General features: G+C 31.4%; 1 protein-coding gene across 1 annotated transcript; it reads right to left on the bottom strand.

Moving 5' to 3' along the window:
- Positions 1-6,421: 6,421 nt before the first annotated feature.
- LOC134725080 (26S proteasome non-ATPase regulatory subunit 12-like) lies at positions 6,422-18,305 on the bottom strand. Its single transcript, XM_063588598.1, has 11 exons — positions 18,136-18,305; positions 16,277-16,336; positions 15,659-15,787; positions 14,846-14,953; positions 14,316-14,420; positions 12,929-13,078; positions 10,296-10,430; positions 8,583-8,695; positions 7,641-7,818; positions 7,091-7,168; positions 6,422-6,684 (listed from the first exon to the last, which is right to left on the bottom strand). The coding sequence occupies exons 1-11, from the start codon at positions 18,247-18,249 to the stop codon at positions 6,475-6,477; spliced, it is 1,380 nt and encodes a 459-aa protein (XP_063444668.1). The 5' UTR covers positions 18,250-18,305; the 3' UTR covers positions 6,422-6,474.
- Positions 18,306-18,312: the final 7 nt, after the last annotated feature.

Here is an 18,312-nt window from a genome sequence, read left to right on the forward strand (position 1 = left end):
TGTTGGTTGGGTTTGTGTTGATTAGTCATTAGTTTTCCATGTTGCGTCTTCTGTACTATTTTTAGCCATGGTGTTGTCAGTTTATTTTCAGTCTATGAGATTGGCTCCCTCTGGTATCTTTCGTCCCTCTTTTAAACGTCCTTATTGCAAAAATGTTGAGTCCAAATTGCAATATTGCATGAAATTTGTAAAAAAAATTAATCGTTTGCTATTTGAAAATGTGGGTTTTTTTAAAATTTTTGTTAACTATATTGATGGTAAAAACAAAAATCGAGGCAAATTTTTAATCCACGGTACAAATACATGTTATGAAGCAAAATAATTACCGAATTTTGAATAGATTATTCATGAAAAAACTGGTTTTGTTATCATAAACATATAAAGAAATCTATCAACTATAATTTTCAAGTAGAATATGAGATGATAGGTTTTATAGTATGCTATTGAATACTAAAAAGAAAAAAAATATATCACCGAAAAAAGATAAACAAAATATAAACATTACTTGCAAATTTTGTCTTACTTAAGAAAGTTATGTTTTACCCGGAGTTCATCAAAGTCGAAAACTATGCGGCCTTTATCTATTTGATACACGAAGAGTAGGTGATTAAGTTACACTACAATAATGACAGCAGCATAAATAATGCATTTACTGAAGCCTTTTATCTTGTACTTGTTAATGCAATAAAGTCATTTTCATGGCGTTAGTTGACGATCATAAATCAGTAAGCTATTGTATACAAGGTGGTCCAAACATGCTAAAACCTCCTAATATATCGAATACACTCCGCATATCACTGTAAGTCACCCAAGTGATGGAATCGATTCAATTATTTGAAGTGGGATTTATAACTCTAGGATGCAATATGATCATAATAAAATGTATGCAAATAAATGATTGGGATATTAGTACCTACAACAAACAACTTCGACATTTGGAATGCACATAAACAAATCAAAACACATTCGTTTGTCATCTTAGTGTTCATCGATTAATTGCTCTATAAGTATATAATTCCTCTATGTTTTACTACCGCTGCATATTAAGACGGAGACCAATGAATCAGCAATAAATTTGTCACGTACGTCCCAAACTATTCTTATGCTGCAGAACACAGCGTCACACAGGCAAAGCTGTAGTACCTTTTTGTCAAACTTTTTTTTCGATGTATCCTATATTATTTCAAAACATATGCGAGAATTTTTGTTGTCAGCTGTTTCCTTATATTTAAAGGGGAAATAGCTACAATATTGAAATTGCAAGTTGAGATGGTTATGCAAAATGTCTGTTTTAAACGTTTACAAAAGTGAAATAGCGGTAGAGAAAATGGACAATAATAAAAAGCTGAAATATAATAGAGAATACTGGACAAAAATAAAGAACGGAGACAAATTACCTTGCGAATAACGAATATGTATTAAAAAATGGCTTAGAGAAAAATAAAGAAAGACAGGCATCCTGACTCTTTATCATTTATATCTACAAATTACAATGCACGGTCTTCTTATGCCATTATGTTATAAAAAATACTCTTGTGCAGCGTGGGCGGTTTAGAATTCAAATTTTAAACTGATAAAAAAAAAGATAAACATTAAAAAGCAACAGTAGTATACCGTTGATCAATAGTTATAATTCCAGTACGCAAAAACAAATAAGGGTAATTAAGTCCCAGCTTCCAATAATGAAATATTTTTACAATTAAGTTGTAGACGCACATAGTGATGGTAAATGATATACTAAATGTCATATTTTAATGTGCATATTAAAATCGCACTCATGAAAACTGCAGATGAAGCTACCAAAAATAGTTAATGGTATATTTAAGATACAAAAACACACCACCTTAAATTGGTTTCATTTTTAATATTCCTATTGAGCTCAAATCACTTTTAATTCTCTTATCATTCACCATACACGTTTTCTATGACAAATAACAACACATCTTTTGTATTTGAATATTTGTTGAAGAAAATTGTATATTTTAACAAAGCGGCATGTACATTATGTGTCATTACCCTTTAATCTAAAGTTATAATGCATGTTCAGTGATATGAACGTAACTGGTGAGTCTTATGTAGACGAAACGCGCGTCTGGCATACTAAATTTTAATCCGGGTACCTTTGAAAACTATATTCTTCTTGATCAATTTCACATGTAGAAAGTCATCTATGTTCTTCAATAATATACAGTTTCTACTTCATTATTAAAACAAACAGTCTTGCAACTAAGACCGAGAAATCACATCATCTGCACCATTTAAAAAAACACCATAATTTCAAATTAAACTGTCAATCCAATTAAAATTTGTTAGATGACAGGAACCACATGTTATTTTATCCTGATCCACAAGTGGTAATTGTTGCATAAATGGATTAATAGCAAATACACAGCACTGTTTCCACCTTTTTTTGAAAGGTTTTATTTAAAAATGACCCTCCTTTTTATAACATACTATATCAAAATGCATTTACGTTTGATAACTATATATTGATTTGGGGTAAGTATGATCTTCATTTTATATATGAATATGCTATTCAGAATCTTAAATCATAAATAGTCAATGTTATTATACTAAATTAAGCTAATATATGAATAAATATGAAAGTTCACCTTCAAAATAAGTTCCAAATGCTCCCCCCCCTTTTTAATGGGAAAAAAATTTGTTGATTATTAAGGGAATTACTGAAGACTAGAACGCCCCTCCCCCTATTAGGTCAGTCAGCCCCCCCCCCCCCCCCTTTACAAAAAAGTTCTGGATCTGCTCCTGACTATAGATGCTGAACGTTATGTTACATGTATATTAAAATTGGTACATTTTTTAGGCCAGAAGTGCACACCCCTACCATGAAAATATTGAGGTATCATTTAGTATCAATGGGATATATTTCCTAGATGAAAAAAGACCTAATGGTTCCTATATTCTTTTCTTCTTAACATCTTTTGACAATCTATTAATACATGCAATAAGAGGGTGTGGTTGAGCTCTCATGGTATTTTAGTAACAACAAATTAATGTATACACATGGAAAATAGTATTGCAACACCTTGACTTTTTAAAACTGGAAAAATCAGCCTTTTATTTTGGATGGAATATGATAAAATATTTGTAAAATAATATTGAAACACAGTTTATGATTACATTGGCATTTTAACAAACAAAAAATGTTTGAAAAAAAAATATTTATCTAACCACAATTTTAATAACAAAATGAAGTGTTTTTTGTACAAAACACTGATTTATACAACTTTTACTGTAGTCGAACTTTACAATGTCAGACATTTGAAAATTGTTTTAAGATGATTGTTCATATCATGGTTGATCTTTATACGCCAAAGAATTAGTACTTTGTGTGCAGCCTCAATTCAAACAGTTAAGGTGGCTCGGGTGTCTTCCTCCATCTTGGATTTTAAATAAGCAGATATAATTGGTATATATATTTGATGAAATGTGCAAATTTTGAGAGTTGTATGTAAATTATGTAAAAGACTTTTGATATAAATATAGAAAATTGTGTGTTTTAACATAACTTCAGTTGTAATTTTGTAAAAACGCCTTGTTTGTGTTTGATTAGATTTTTTCAAACTTTGCCAAATAAGGGGAGATAACTCCGATAAAGTAAATTTTACAATAGAAAGTGTTATGAATTTACCTATTTTGATATGTAGCAAGAAAACAAGTTCGGTGACCCCATTTTTTCTTTTGTTTATTTGAAAGCATGTTATAAGAGCAATATTCTCACATTTTATCTTAAAGTTCTTATAGTATGTTTTCGTTTTATCACACAAAATTTAATTTTCCATGAATAATCTATACAAAATCTGACAATTTTGCGCAACCTGTAGCGTGAAAAAAAGTCCGGTGACCCATACTTTTTAATACAGTTTTGAAAAAAGCATGATAAAAGCTTTATCTTGACAAGTTATCAAAAAATTCTGTCAGTTTTAATTAAGACGCCCCAGCCACCTTAACCTCAACTTAACGTCATCTGATTCCTGCCTTAAATCGACTAATGTGTTGCTATTAAAGGTAGCAGCAACCATTTCTGATGAAGGACATTGTTAATTGCATCACTTATTTGGACTGGGGTGTCCTTTCGCTCACATTACGCCCAAAAGTGTACCATATATGCTCGATATGGTTCAAATCCGGGCTACGATCTGGCCAAGGAAGATAAATTAAATTCCATTGGACCAATGGATCTGCCTCCATAATGCTTATTTTTAACGTTGGGGAGCTCTGCACTATTTTGGATAAGGACAACTGTGTGTCTGTTTGTGAGCAAAGGTCCCCGAAATGGTCTTATTGCACGATAACCAGTAGCGATGAGTCAATCTCGAACAATTTTTGTTAGAAGGCTCCTGTATGCCCACCACTCTCATTTTAGGATTGTATTGTATGATTATGGGTTTCTTTCTGACCAAGCTTCATTATGCTTGATGTTCCCTAGCAAATGGCATAAGGGTTCTTTTTGATCTCGGATAGTCTTTAACATCGTTTTTTGCCTGATTTTATTCTCAAAACGACTAATAGTGGAATAGTGGTGACCAATAATACGTGCAGTTGTCACAGCGACATTCCTGCTTCTCTCATTATAGTTATCTGCCATCTTGCTGCGGTTAAGAGTTGTGGAGGACCCATTACAAGGTGTCAATCACATAACCTTATAAACATGGCTATTTAAAGTGTAGAAAACAAAGAGGATAAAAACACCTGTTTTGCTATTTACGAGTACAGTAGCTGTATGTGAAGTTAAGAACTTATCGAGTCGATAATTATTGATCAAACTATTGATCAAACTCAGGTAATATTTAAAAAATGTTAAACTAGTTCTATTTTAACAAATTATATATAAAAACATAAAGAGTGTTTTTCTAATTTCAATTTCAATTTGGTGTTGCAATACTTTTTTCCATGTGTATATATGTAATGAACTTAATTAAGCTGTTGAAATTTACCGAAATTTAACATATTAAAGATTCAAAGCTTAAATATAACATATAAAACTATGAGAAATAATACATTATTCAAAACTCTTGCTTCTTCTTTTTAATATCTGATGAGATAATGTGTAGATGTAAAACCAAATCAGAATATTTACTTTTTACTTTTGTAATTTCTTTACTTGAGGGTTTATCAAAAATTTACACACTCAGTTATTGTTTTAAACATCTGTTTTATGTAATATCATCTGTCCCCTAATCAGTAGTGGATGACATATTTATATCTCTACTTTAACATTTTATAATTGAGAGAAGATATGAATTTTTCACTCTGAAGGGCTTAGTTGGAAGACTAAAAACATGAAAACACAATAAAAATTGTAAAGTTATACAAATTCATGTTCGGTTCAGTTGTCCTAGAAAAAAGATAACAAAAAGATGACACCAAAAAGGGAGGGTACAAAAACTAGAAGTCAAATAAAGATATACATTACTATGGAAAAAAGATGGAAAGTAAAACAAGTCTAAGAATATTCTCAAAGATGAAGCAACAAAACTTGTAAATTTATTTTGTACTTATAATCCAGCATCTAAAAAGCGGACAATGTTTGGAAATATCTTCGTAACTAGCACTTATTGTGTTCTATAATTTTAAAAACAAGGCTTCATAAATGTAAAAAAAAAGACCAAAACTGGGTCTGGACTGGCATCACTGCATGCAATTGAAAATATTTCTTTATACAATGAGTTTTGTAAAATTTCAAACATAAGGTCAATAAGAAGTGACAACTCAGTAGATATAAAAATTGCTTGCACAATAAAACTCAACATTATCAAACTCAAAGACCAAATATAAAATTATTCCATTTCATAGAAGCCAGGAAAATGTTAACCAAAATTTTCGTTAGTAAAATTCAACATATCAACAAGCAGTATGCAACTGCACAGCAGATGATGAAACTACTTTTATGCTGCAACTCAAAATTATCAACCTGCAAACAAATGAAAAATTATTCAGTTCAATATAAAAGCTAAGAAAAGTATGACCAATCTTAGTTGTGCTCAATGAGTGTTGTAAAATTATTAACTATTGGCAAGCAGACATTACCTGCAAGACACATTTAAAAATTACACACAAGCTTCATCTCAGCTTTCAAAACTGCATCTAGACAACTGATTTACCAAATAACTTGATCTACCATAAGGAGTACCCATTAAACTGACCTAATCCAAAACTATATCAATTAGTGATGCCACAAAAATCAGAAGCACCCCAACTAAGTATCTTCTTTGTCAAAGGGAGACAAAAACTACCAAAAATATTTTGCATGTATTAAAAAAAAAGATTCTTCGAAACTTTTTTTTGTGTAAACATAAAACCATTAACACCTTTTACAATTAATGTGGAGGCCATTTCCATAATAATAATGTTTTAGCTTGGAAAACTTATCATTTAGGCTTTATATAAATGGAACAAATTATAAATATGTTATGCTTTAATGACAAATACTACAGACAAACAAATGAATTATCAATGAAGTTTATGGACCATTTCTTCCTTTGTGATCAAATGGTTAGTCTTATTGACTAACTGCATGAGAGAGTTTATGTTATGAGACCAGTCATTCAAGATATCATTAGGATCTTTCTGTTGTTGGAAGTTAATAATGCCATCTAGTCGGTCAATCTTGGCTTGTACTGTTTTACTGACTACCAGATTTGACAGAAATTCTTCTGTCTCCTACAAAGTAAAAAACAACAGTCAGCCAATGTTGGTTAAGATGTTTCAATAAATTATCAATAAATTATGAATAATAATTACAATATCATTACAAAAAATGCATCTTAAAATTATGATTATCTAGCTCACTGTATTGTCTTTGTTTAAATTTTACATGACTGTAAAGGTGTTTATTTTGAAAGAGACTTTTTCAAAATTGGGTTTCAGTACATCCATTTTTTGGTATTGATGAAAAATGGTTAGTTAAGTTTACAAATAAACTGTTATCTTATTCATGTTATTTGTAAAAAATAATTAAATGCAATAATACATAAAGTAAACTATTCTGAAATAAGGATAGTGCTAATATCTAATTTATTTTTCAAGCAGACAATTGTGTTGCCACTACTCATAATGAATAACTCACTGCTTCAGCTAGATCTAATAATTCTGCCATCCTCTTTGCTCGGACTCTGGTGTAGTACTTTGCCATAACTCTTATGTTCTGAAAGCACATATATTCTAAACCTGTCACTACATTTCATTATTGATCATAGATTTTATAATACTATAAATACATAAAAAAATTTGCCCTATGAAAAGTATAGGAATGAAAAGACCAACATCAGCAAAATTGAACATACAATTAATATAATATAACTATTTTCTTCAGGCTCCTATTGCTTAGATATCTATGTATGTATTTATCCCTCATCAGAATTGTAAATTTCAAACAATGCCTTTTCTGAAAGGGATTAATTCAGATATTTACAACTGAAAGCAGCAATTACAGGCCCATCTTTTTGTATCTAATACTGTAAATTCAGATATCAATGCATTTTTTGATGAATCAGATTTCAAAATGCTTATTGCTACTAGTAGTATTACAAAACTCAACCAGTTGCACTATTTGCAATAATAAAAACCTAGCAAAGGTTTCTAATTTTAAAAACTGATTTTTAAATATAAATACTAACATGTTCAACAACTCTGTTTTTAAAGTCTGTCCATCTTTTAGCTCCTCCCTCTAGTTTTGTATTAAATACATGTGTTGCAGGACTGGAAGCTGAGCCAAACTTGAGTTCTGCTTCATAAGTACCACACAATTGTTTCCAGTTAATGATTTCTGTGGTTGTAAAGCATTTCAGTAACTCTCTGAAGTAAATAAAATAATGCAAGATATATAAATCTTATTATATAAATCTAATTTTTTATTCCATTTATTCTGATGAAAGGAGGAAGGTATGTTTGATGTGAACATTTTCATTCTTTACAAAGCAGCCATAAAAAATCATTAATTTGCTGCCTTGTTCTGTGAACCCATATTTTGAAGATGTGTGTCTCTTATTGTTGTTTTCAATCATAAGTTACATGGAGTCCCATAATTGATTTTAAATTTTAGGTTGTATAATGTCAATATATAAATTCTTAACCAGGCAACACTGAAAATTATGTTATTGAAAAGATTTTTTTTAATCAAAATGGCGTAGGATACGTATCTATGATCTTATATAGTTGTGAAATTCTTTTTAAATGGTGATTTTTTTTGTATAACACTAAGAACACTAAACTTTTAAATTGTTTCATATTCAAATAAATGAGGTGAAAACACAAATTTTTAATTCTATTGAAGGTATGCTTTATTTTAACGCTTTACACTTAGATGAATCCACTGTGGTTTTCTGCAACAGTAAGTCAATGTTCTGATCAGTGGAAGTTTGATTTGATAGAAAAAACTGCTGTTTGGTCAGAATTTTGAAAAAAATGCAATAGGTTGAGTCAAACATTTATAAACAGGCAAGTCACGTTCACACATACAGCAAACAGTTTTGATATTAATGTAAGTATTCTTTTTATACTGACAAATATAATTTGACTACCAAGATCAATAGTTGACTACAGAGTTACTGAAACCTTACTTATATCTTGGTATATCTTCTAAGTTCTTGTCATCTTTCACTCTGTGTATCAGATCAGACTGTTCATTATCAAATGGAGCTAATATTGCATACAACACTACATATCTTGATGCCTACAAGAAAACAACAAAATATTATAACTTTTTCTCCAATCAAATTGAACCCCAAAAAAAAAGATTATCAAGAAAGCAGTGAAATCAAATTATAGAATTGTCTCAGTTGTGGTGATAAGGCCAGACTTTTTTTATTATCTGTTTAACGAGATCCGCCGACTCCACATTGTCCGATTTCAGAATAAAAATAAAAGTAGTGCTCCCTACTTTTATTTTTATTTTTTCCGCCGACTGTAACGAAATCCTCAAAAAAAAAAAAAAAGTACGAGTTCGGGTCTGCGATTATTAATTTATCTCTTGTCGCATGGTCAAACAAAACGGCGACTTCCGGGAAGGGACCGTTTTTTTACATTAAACTTTAAGTCCGATCACTAGAGAGAAGTTCGTGTTCACTCAAATTTGTTAAGTGTAATAGAGATGAGGCAATCGGGGTAATGTTGTCCAATGAGTTACCGGAAGATGTTGGCATCAGCTGCATTATAACCAACGAGGCAGATGTTGAACCTGACATGCCGGTCAACGTTTTGGAAGAGTTTGGGTTGATATTTTTCCTTTGAAGTAGTATCGTAGTATGCATATTAAAATATTATCAAAGATATCAATTAAAATCAATAATGCTTTTTGAATTTTGTGTATGGATGGGACCAAATCATTTGAAAAACCACTTTTTTTATTCACGTTCACCCCCTTTCACTTTCGCACCCTACAGGAGGGGGAGGACAGGGGGATACCCTTCTCCCACCCCATTTCTCCTTTCTCCTACCCCGTTCTCCTTTCTCCCATTAAAATAAAACATCTCCTTTTGATATTTTTTCTTGAAATATTAGATCATTTTTTAAAAGGAGAGATTTTTTATTTTTTCTCCTTTCTTCAACTTTTTCTCCTTTCTCCCAGCCTTCCTCTCCTTTCTCTCACCCTCTTTCTCCTTTCTCCTACCCCCTTTCTCCCTGTCTCTCTTACCCCTGTCCTCCCCGTCCTACAGTACACGTTTGCACCCTACACCGGAATAAAACTTAGGAAACTCAAGCTGGTAGCCCAGACCAAATTATTCCTAAATGATGTTTGTATTTTGAACTAAATTTTATCAAAATTTTAGTAGCCCAGCTCCCAATCTAGAGGTCTGTTTTCTTCCATTGTTCTTGTATTTTGATAAATTCTTAAAAAAAAAAAAAGGTCACTTAGATTGGTTTTATTTTTATTTTTAGTGTCGACTGGACCAATTTTGCACTTTTATTTATTTTTTTTTTTCGTCCCCTCGACCCTATTTTTTTACAAATTTTCTCGTTAAACAGATAATAAAAAAAGTCTGGCCTAATGTAACAGACACCGTAACCTGATATCATCAAAGTGAAACATGCCTTCATTATAATCAATAGCAATGAGTTCAACTATGGTTGTTTGTGGGTTATACAGAAATTAACATAAGCATATATTTCCTTTTCAAACTGTTCTTGATTTTTTAGAATTGCTCCTTTCTTTTTCTAGGTTAGAATTAAAATTGGCTAAAACTCACAAAATTCCATGAAACCAATAAAACATTTGCATGTTCTATCTAACAAAATTCAAACTTAATTTATTCTGAATCTATATGTTGTCTAACCTCTTTCATTTTATCTTTATCATCTTTGATCTCTGGAGTCTGATAGACAGCATTATAATGTTTACAGATCTTCAAATAGGATCCCTCATGTTCATCTAATTCAATCATCAGTTGATAATACTTTAATTTAAGTTCCTGAAATACATGAAACATTGAATTAAAGATCATAGAGAAATTTAGAACAAAATGAATCATATTACATGGGCTATTTCCAAGCATAGTTCTCCATGATCTATATAGGACTTAAGCGGATAAAGTACGATATGGGACCAAGTTGGCCCTAACATCAAATGTATTTCAACAATTTTCCAATTGCAAAATATATGCTTTATCTACAGCTTTCAAGTATGTAATTCAACATGTCCATGAAATTGAATGATTGATGTAACTATATACATGTAAGACATCATCTTTTTACGGGCAACACTTCCAATAAAGTAAACTTGAATTCGTTTTTATGTAATAGTTACACAAAATCAGGAAAATTTATGACTTATACATTCTGAAAAATGCTAAGACTTTTTAAGCACTTCCCAAAAGATATAATCACAAAAATAAGTTTAAGTTTTTATCTCATTGTTGGCAAAATTATTTTGTGAGTACTTGTGTTCTAAGTTATTTTTCTCCGACATGGTCTAAGACCACAATTATTTCGTAGTGCATTTCTTTTAGACAATAAATGTAAATTAAAAAAATTCCACCTGCTCTTTCTCAATAAAATATTTACAGTGTGTTGTACTACTTTTGGGACAAATTATATAAAAATTATAGAAAATTTCATCAGCGCTAAATCAAAATATGGACAATTTAATGTTATAAGGGGTCTTGAAATCTTGTGACAGCTTCCGAAGTGCTAATTTTTTACCTTTTTCAACTGGACCAAATCAGTACTTTACTTTAAAATGCATGACCAAAATTATTTGACGTGTCATTTTATCCCTTGACTTGCTATTTTAGGAATTCAACATGAAGAAATACATTTGGAAGGGGTATACAAACAAGAGGCTCTCAAGAGCCTGAATCGCTCACCTTAATTTTTTTGGGTTAAATCTCTCATCAATGATTATTTTGGCTTTTCAACTTTTCAATTTATTTAAATGTTCTTTGAATCGTCCTATTTTCTTCAAAAGCAAAAAAAAATAATAATTTTCTCCTTTGTTCTATTTTAGCCATAGGAGCTATGTTTCTTGACATACAAAGAAATAAAATATAAATGTTATACTAGATACTCTGAAACTCATTTAGCCTAAGTTTGGCTGAAATTGATACAGCAGTTTCAAAGGAGAAGATTTTTTAAAGTCATGATGAACAAATTGTGAAAAAAGTCTTTAAAGGGCAATTACTCCTTAAGGGGTCAATTGACAATTTTGGTCAAATTGACTTATTTGTAGATCTTACTTTGCTTAACATTTTTGCTATTAACAGTTTATCTGTATCTATAATAATATTCAAGATAATAACCAAAAACTGCAAAATTTCTTTAAAATCATCAATTCAGGGGCATTATACCTGAAAAACCAGTTACCCAATTCCGCTGAAAATTTCAGGACAGGTAGGCCTTGACCTAATAAATACATTAACTTCTTGTCTTATTTGCTCTAAATGCTGGAGTTTTTGAGATATAAGCCAAAAACTGCATTTTATCCTGTGTTCTATTTTTAGCCATGACGGCCATGTTTTTTGACAAAATAGATAATAAAACACACACTTTATTTTATACACCCTACTGATCATTCAGTTGAAGTTTGCTTGAATTTGGTTGAGTAGTTTTAGAGGAGAAGATTTTTTAAAGTTAGCAAATATGAAAAATTGTCATTAAAGGACAATAACCCCTTAAGGGGTCAATTGACAATTTTGGTCATATTAACTTATTTGTAGATCTTACTTTGCTGATCATTTTTGCTGTTTACAGTTTATCTTTATCTATAATAATGTTCAAGATAATGACCAAAAACTGCAAAATTTCCTTAAAATTACCAATTAAATGGCAGCAACCCAACAATGGGTTGTTTGATTCATCTGAAAATTTTAGGGCTGATAGATCTTGACCTAATGAATATTTTAACCCCATGTCAGATTTGCTCTAAATGCTTTCGTTTTTGAGATATAAGCCAACAATGTGTTGTTTGATTCATCTGAAAATTTCCGGGCTGATAGATCTTGACCTAATGAACAATTTTACCGCTTGTCAGATTTGCTCTAAATGCTTTTGTTTTTGAGATATAAGCCAAAAACTGCATTTGACCCCTATGTTCTATTTTTAGCAATGGCGACCATGTTTGTTGACAGATAAAAACTTCCGATACAATTTATAAACTAGATACCCTAAGGAACATTCAGTTAAAGTTTTGGAAGTATTTGGCCTAGTAGTTTCAGAGGAGAAGATTCTTGAAATAGTTTACGACGACAGACAACGGACGACGACGGACGCCAAGTGATGGCATAAGCTCACTTGGCCCTTCGGGCCAGGTGAGCTAAAAATTGGCAAGTAACACACTGTCCACACTAGGGACTACATTCGAGGACATCGAAAATCAAGGGACAACAATTGTGATCTCGGACCACATGTTTGAGAATTAGTAATACTTTTCAACTGCAATTGAAAATTTGTTAATTTTATATTTGACACTCACTGTTGTACCAGCATCTTCAAAATATTTGGTGCTGATCTTTTTACTTATGATTTGTGTTCTTATATAATCTTTCTTGGCTAGACATAATCTCATCTGTTCCAAAATAAACTCCACTTTTTCTTTCTTCTCCATGGACCCAAATGTTTCAACCTGAAAAATAATTGAAAGTAAATCTATCATTATAAGTGCATGTGCAAGCATAGTTTTTACAGCAAAAGATTTTAGTTATATTTAAACAATATTTTATATCAATGGAATTATGAGGTCCAAATATGTGCTAAAATATGCAACCAAAGCAAAATGGACATCATCCTTGTTTGAATTATTTTACACCTTGTCATATTGGAACATTGGTATATGTATATATGGGGTTTGCTCATTATTCAAAGATGTACTGTGACCGATAGTTGCTTACATCTAGGTCATTTTGGTTTTTCATGGATTTCTGTCTCATCAAAAACTTTTATAATAATAGTCTTATAATTTGTTCATGCATATTTGATTATTTTTCATAGCTTGACCTTTGGAGTTAATGCTTTAGATTACTAAAAGTCTCATAAACAAACTCTCCTTGTTTCAATGCTTCAAAGTCTCTCAAATAAATTCAACACCAGTTGAATTTTAATGTTATTGTTTGAGATGATACAGCTTTGATTTTTAAAATTATTTTTTTTGACAAAAATAAACTGGTAAAACAATTTATTCTGCTCTAAGAAGTAGCTATTAAACACACAAGGAATTCAGATAAAACCATCATTTTATAATTACTGTTCTAGTTTTTTTTATTGTATAATTTTTGATTATATTTGTCTGTCTCTTTTACACATGTACATTATAATGTGAATACATTTTTCACTCAAAAGACAAATTTTGGGGTTTCAAAACATTAATTCAGCTTGAAATGTGTTTCATTCAGTAGATGAATTAAAGACAACAATAATTCTCATTGTATGGATGATCATCAGCAAAAAGCTTGTAAATTGGACAACCTCATAGTTAACCTGGCTGGCAAGTAGCAATGAAAAACATGTGATGTTTAAAACTACTGCTGCTAATCAAAATTGTAGTGTCTAGTTTGTTTTTTTATGTATAGGGGAAGTAACTCAAAATTATTTGCTTTTGTTAGGTTTGCAATCTTATGAAGGCAATTTAATGGCATAAATACGTTTTAGTGTATTTCAAAATAAAAATAACATCAAGGCTTAACATGTTTTTGAATAGCCTACATACTTCTTGATTGACACAGTATTTAAAATAACATTCAAAAGCACCTCCAAATCTTTAATTCCAAAATTTACAATACAGATTTAACTTTCCTGAAGTCATTCAACATATATAAAAGTAAAATATGTATAAGACATAGTTTTAGAAACTACATTAACAGTACCTGAAGTTCCTGTAGTATATTGGCTGCCTCTGTCACTTTGCCTCCATCTTCTTTAATCTTTGCTAATGTTCTTGTAAGTCTTGCTCTCTCAATTTCTACATAGATCTGTAAAGTATAAAGATTGTAAAATTAATACAAATGTTGTGTGCAGAGCCTGAAAATCTATAACCTTTCTACAAACTTTTTAAATCTCAAAATCCCAGTGTAGCTTGCAGAAAGCCAAGATAATCATTTAACTGAAGGAAAATTAAAGATGCACCATGGTGTGAATTGTCACTTTGCAATAGCTGCAAATTCATAAGCCTTTTATAATTATTACTAATCTTAAAGCAATTTGCATATTTTTTCAATCCCATGTCAATATTTTATTTGTAAGACAAAAGTTCAATACCAGTATGTTGACTAATTACAGTGCTTATTTGTATATACATTTGTACGAATACTATTAATAATGACTATTTTCCTCATTTCAAAGTTTTACTTATATCTGATGTCTTTTTTCTTAAAAGTATAACATGCAGACTATATACCTTTCCTTCTGTGACAGTTCTGAGTGTATCAATCAGCTTGAGTTTGGCATCCAAGTTTGGAGTTTTTTCTACATAGGTACAGGCTTCTTGTATCATCTTGGTTACAGACTACAATAAAAAAAATAACAGTGATCGTGGTGATGTATAAAACATTTTCAAAGCGTACAAATCTTTTGTATTTATCCTCCATTGTCATCTGTTTTCTTTCCAGAAATAGATTAAGGTTCTTTTTAACATCAAAGTATTTAGGACTTAAAAAGGCTGAATATTACAAAAACTTAAATTCATCATGTTCATGGCCAATTAAATTCTACAAGCCAGATAAATCATTTTTTGTAAACCATACAATGCCAATGGACAATATCTTTATATTTAGCAATTAAAAATTGTAGCATCATGAGTTATCTACCTGTGATTCAGAAGTAGTGTAGTTATTAACCATATACAATTTTATACTATCTAATAGTGTTTTATTGCACCAGCTTATTTTTCATGGATCTAAAACCTATTGGAAAAGTAATTTTGATAATTTTAAAAATGCTCAGAAGTCTATTAATTGGTAAAGCAGCATTATCATGCGTATTGATTGAAAACCAGTACTAAATATCATAGGAATGAGAATATTTTGTATGAGTGCCAATGAGACAACTCTCCATCAAAGTCACAATGCCTATCATGAGTTTTGTATTATCTGAACTTTGATACAGACATTAATTCATTTAGTCAACTAAATCAACCTACTTTTCAAGTGTAAAGATAACATTTTAGTGTACATATAAGCTTTCCAATATACCTTCTTCAACAATTTCCTACCTGTTTGATCTGTCCTCTTTTCTTTGTGATGATTATAATGTTTTCACTCAGAGCATCCCAGTTTTTGGTTTCAAAACAAAGTCGCACCATTGTTGTCAAAATTCTACTGGTAGAGTGAGTGTCTGATGCCTGCAATATATACAATTTATAGGTTTAAGTTTAAGCACTTTCAGAGGCTTTGGATTAGATTCCACATCATCACCAAAAAAAAGAACGAGACAGAACAATAACATCAAGCATGCTTATTTAAATGATCTAAACATGAAATCTTTTGACTTTTTATGTTCAAAGAGATTGAAATTTCAGAGGTACTGGATAAAATAATTGTCAAAACTAAGATATTTGTCTTCAATATGGAAACCTGTTGTTTTAAGTTCCTATCAGGTTTTAAGTTATTCATCAGAGTTACTGCTGAATTGTGAAAATATTATTGTTTTTTGTGTACAACATACTGACATGTTCCTTTTCTTGATTTTTATCTTTTCCAATAAGATGAAAGTTTAAAGCTAGCTAATAAATGTTTTGTTATACATTGGAAATAATGCAACTATATATGAAATTGCCATTACGTTATTTACATGTAGACTTGCAAATATGTAACTTCATTAAGATACTCACAGTTCGTGTCTGTTTTTCTAAGGAAAGCAAAATGTCCAAGGCTTCATTCAATTTTCCTTGCTGCAATACAAAATTATGAATTACAATCAATTCTACATGCATAAAAACAACATAATTATCAATTACATTTCATTACCTTTAAATCATTTTGTTAGCCACCTTCTTCTACATGTTCTATTTATATCATGTATTAGATACATTTTTGTAGTTGACCTTCTCATGGATTAGTCCAAATAATTATAGAGTCTTGAAAGGCTATTATACATTTTTTTCTTTGATGCCTTACAGCCACCTTTCACATCTTAAGTCCCTGTAAGGTTTCAAAGCAAAAAGTGTAATAGCCTTTCAAGATGTCATAATTGTTTGAACTACCCATGAGCATGGATAGAAACAAGTGCCAATGATATACACACAAGGGTGCAAGATAAGTTGGCCTGGAGACAACTCAGAACATCACCGAAAATGACTATTCTGACCATCTATGAAGACAACTCCAACCTTCAATAAGAAAACTTTAATAGTCTAATAAGACAAGTCACATACAGTCTATAACAACAACTCAAATTAAGTATGCAATTATACTTGTATCAGACAAAATAAAGGATTTAACATGTTTAAGGGGGAAAAGATTGTGTCTGATAAAAGTTTTGAAGCCAATGTATATAAATAAAGACAACTCAGACAATCTATGAAGTTAATCACCAACAGTTCTAGTCAGCAACATTCTTGTTCACACCTTGTGCATGAAGGAACAAAAATGCCCATCAAAATCCAAAAGAGAGATTTCATCTTTCTGAAACACAAAATGCATTTAACTTAAATATATCTAGTGGATGCCAGGCATTAAAACATTTCCAACTTCACATGTAAGTCTGTATTCAGAGTAGTTTTTGACATGTAAATATTTGTAGCCATATTTGTCTGTTTGTTATGATGAACCTAGTCCGAGATTACTCTGACGTCCGACGGCTGGTTTGCCAGACAAGCTGGGGCCGTGGGACGTCAGAGCTATTTGCCCACCCAAAATAGATGCGCTGCTTGGTCGCTTCTTGAGCCGACTGAGGGCCTTGGATTTATATAAATCGGGCATCAATCTCTTCATTTTTCATTTATCTCTTCATTTATGAAAGTTTCACATACCTGCCAACTTTTATTTTCTCATTATTGGACAGTTTTCACAGTGAGCTATCAATTGGGCATTTAGCCTTTCATTTTCAAAGATTATCACGTGACCACAAGCAAACAGTGCAAATGACCATTATGTAACACCTTGTTCATTTACGATGCAAGTGTAACCTAAATGTCCGAGAGCTTCTGATTGTTATCATAGTCGGAACTAAATGCTACCAAGCAGCGCATCAATTTTGGGTGGGCAAATATCCACTTTTTGATATGGAACGAGCTCTGACGTCCCACGGCCCCAGCTTGTCTGGCAAACCATCAGACATCAGAGTAATCTTGAACTATGATGAACCTTAATAATTTGTTTGTGTTGTCCTTTAAGAGGATTTAAGTTGTTTTATTGACGGTCTGAGTTGCCTTCTTATACGGTCCAGTTGTCTTCTTAGAGGTATAAGTGAACTCGGTCCGAAACCAAGTGGACTCGTTCTGTGTGCCGAGTTGTCCTGCATTCCGCTCCAAGATCAAATTAATTAAACTAACTACATCTGGTCACCAATTTGGCAGTACTTGCATCATATTAGTTAAAATTGTCATGTCATGACAACGTACACACATAATTATTTAGCACTCGACAAAGACAAAGTAAGATCATGATGATGACAGGGCGAAATTGAAGACGGGTACAGGACATTGAAACGTGTGTAGAATGGCAGTGGATTGTTTGTTGTTGAAATTACCTTGGCCAACTTTTCACACTTTGGGATCTTTTCATCAACTGTGGCACTGTAGTCCACCTCCATTTTCTTAGATTGTTCTTCGCCGGTCCCTGCCATGGTTAGTTGTTTGTCCATTTTCGTTTTTTGTGAAATCTCGTAATTAACGGCAGTTAACGAGATTTACGAAATAAAAAAAAG

The sequence above is a fragment of the Mytilus trossulus genome, chromosome 7 (genome assembly GCF_036588685.1).
Source record: "Mytilus trossulus isolate FHL-02 chromosome 7, PNRI_Mtr1.1.1.hap1, whole genome shotgun sequence".
Classification (NCBI taxonomy): domain Eukaryota; kingdom Metazoa; phylum Mollusca; class Bivalvia; order Mytilida; family Mytilidae; genus Mytilus; species Mytilus trossulus.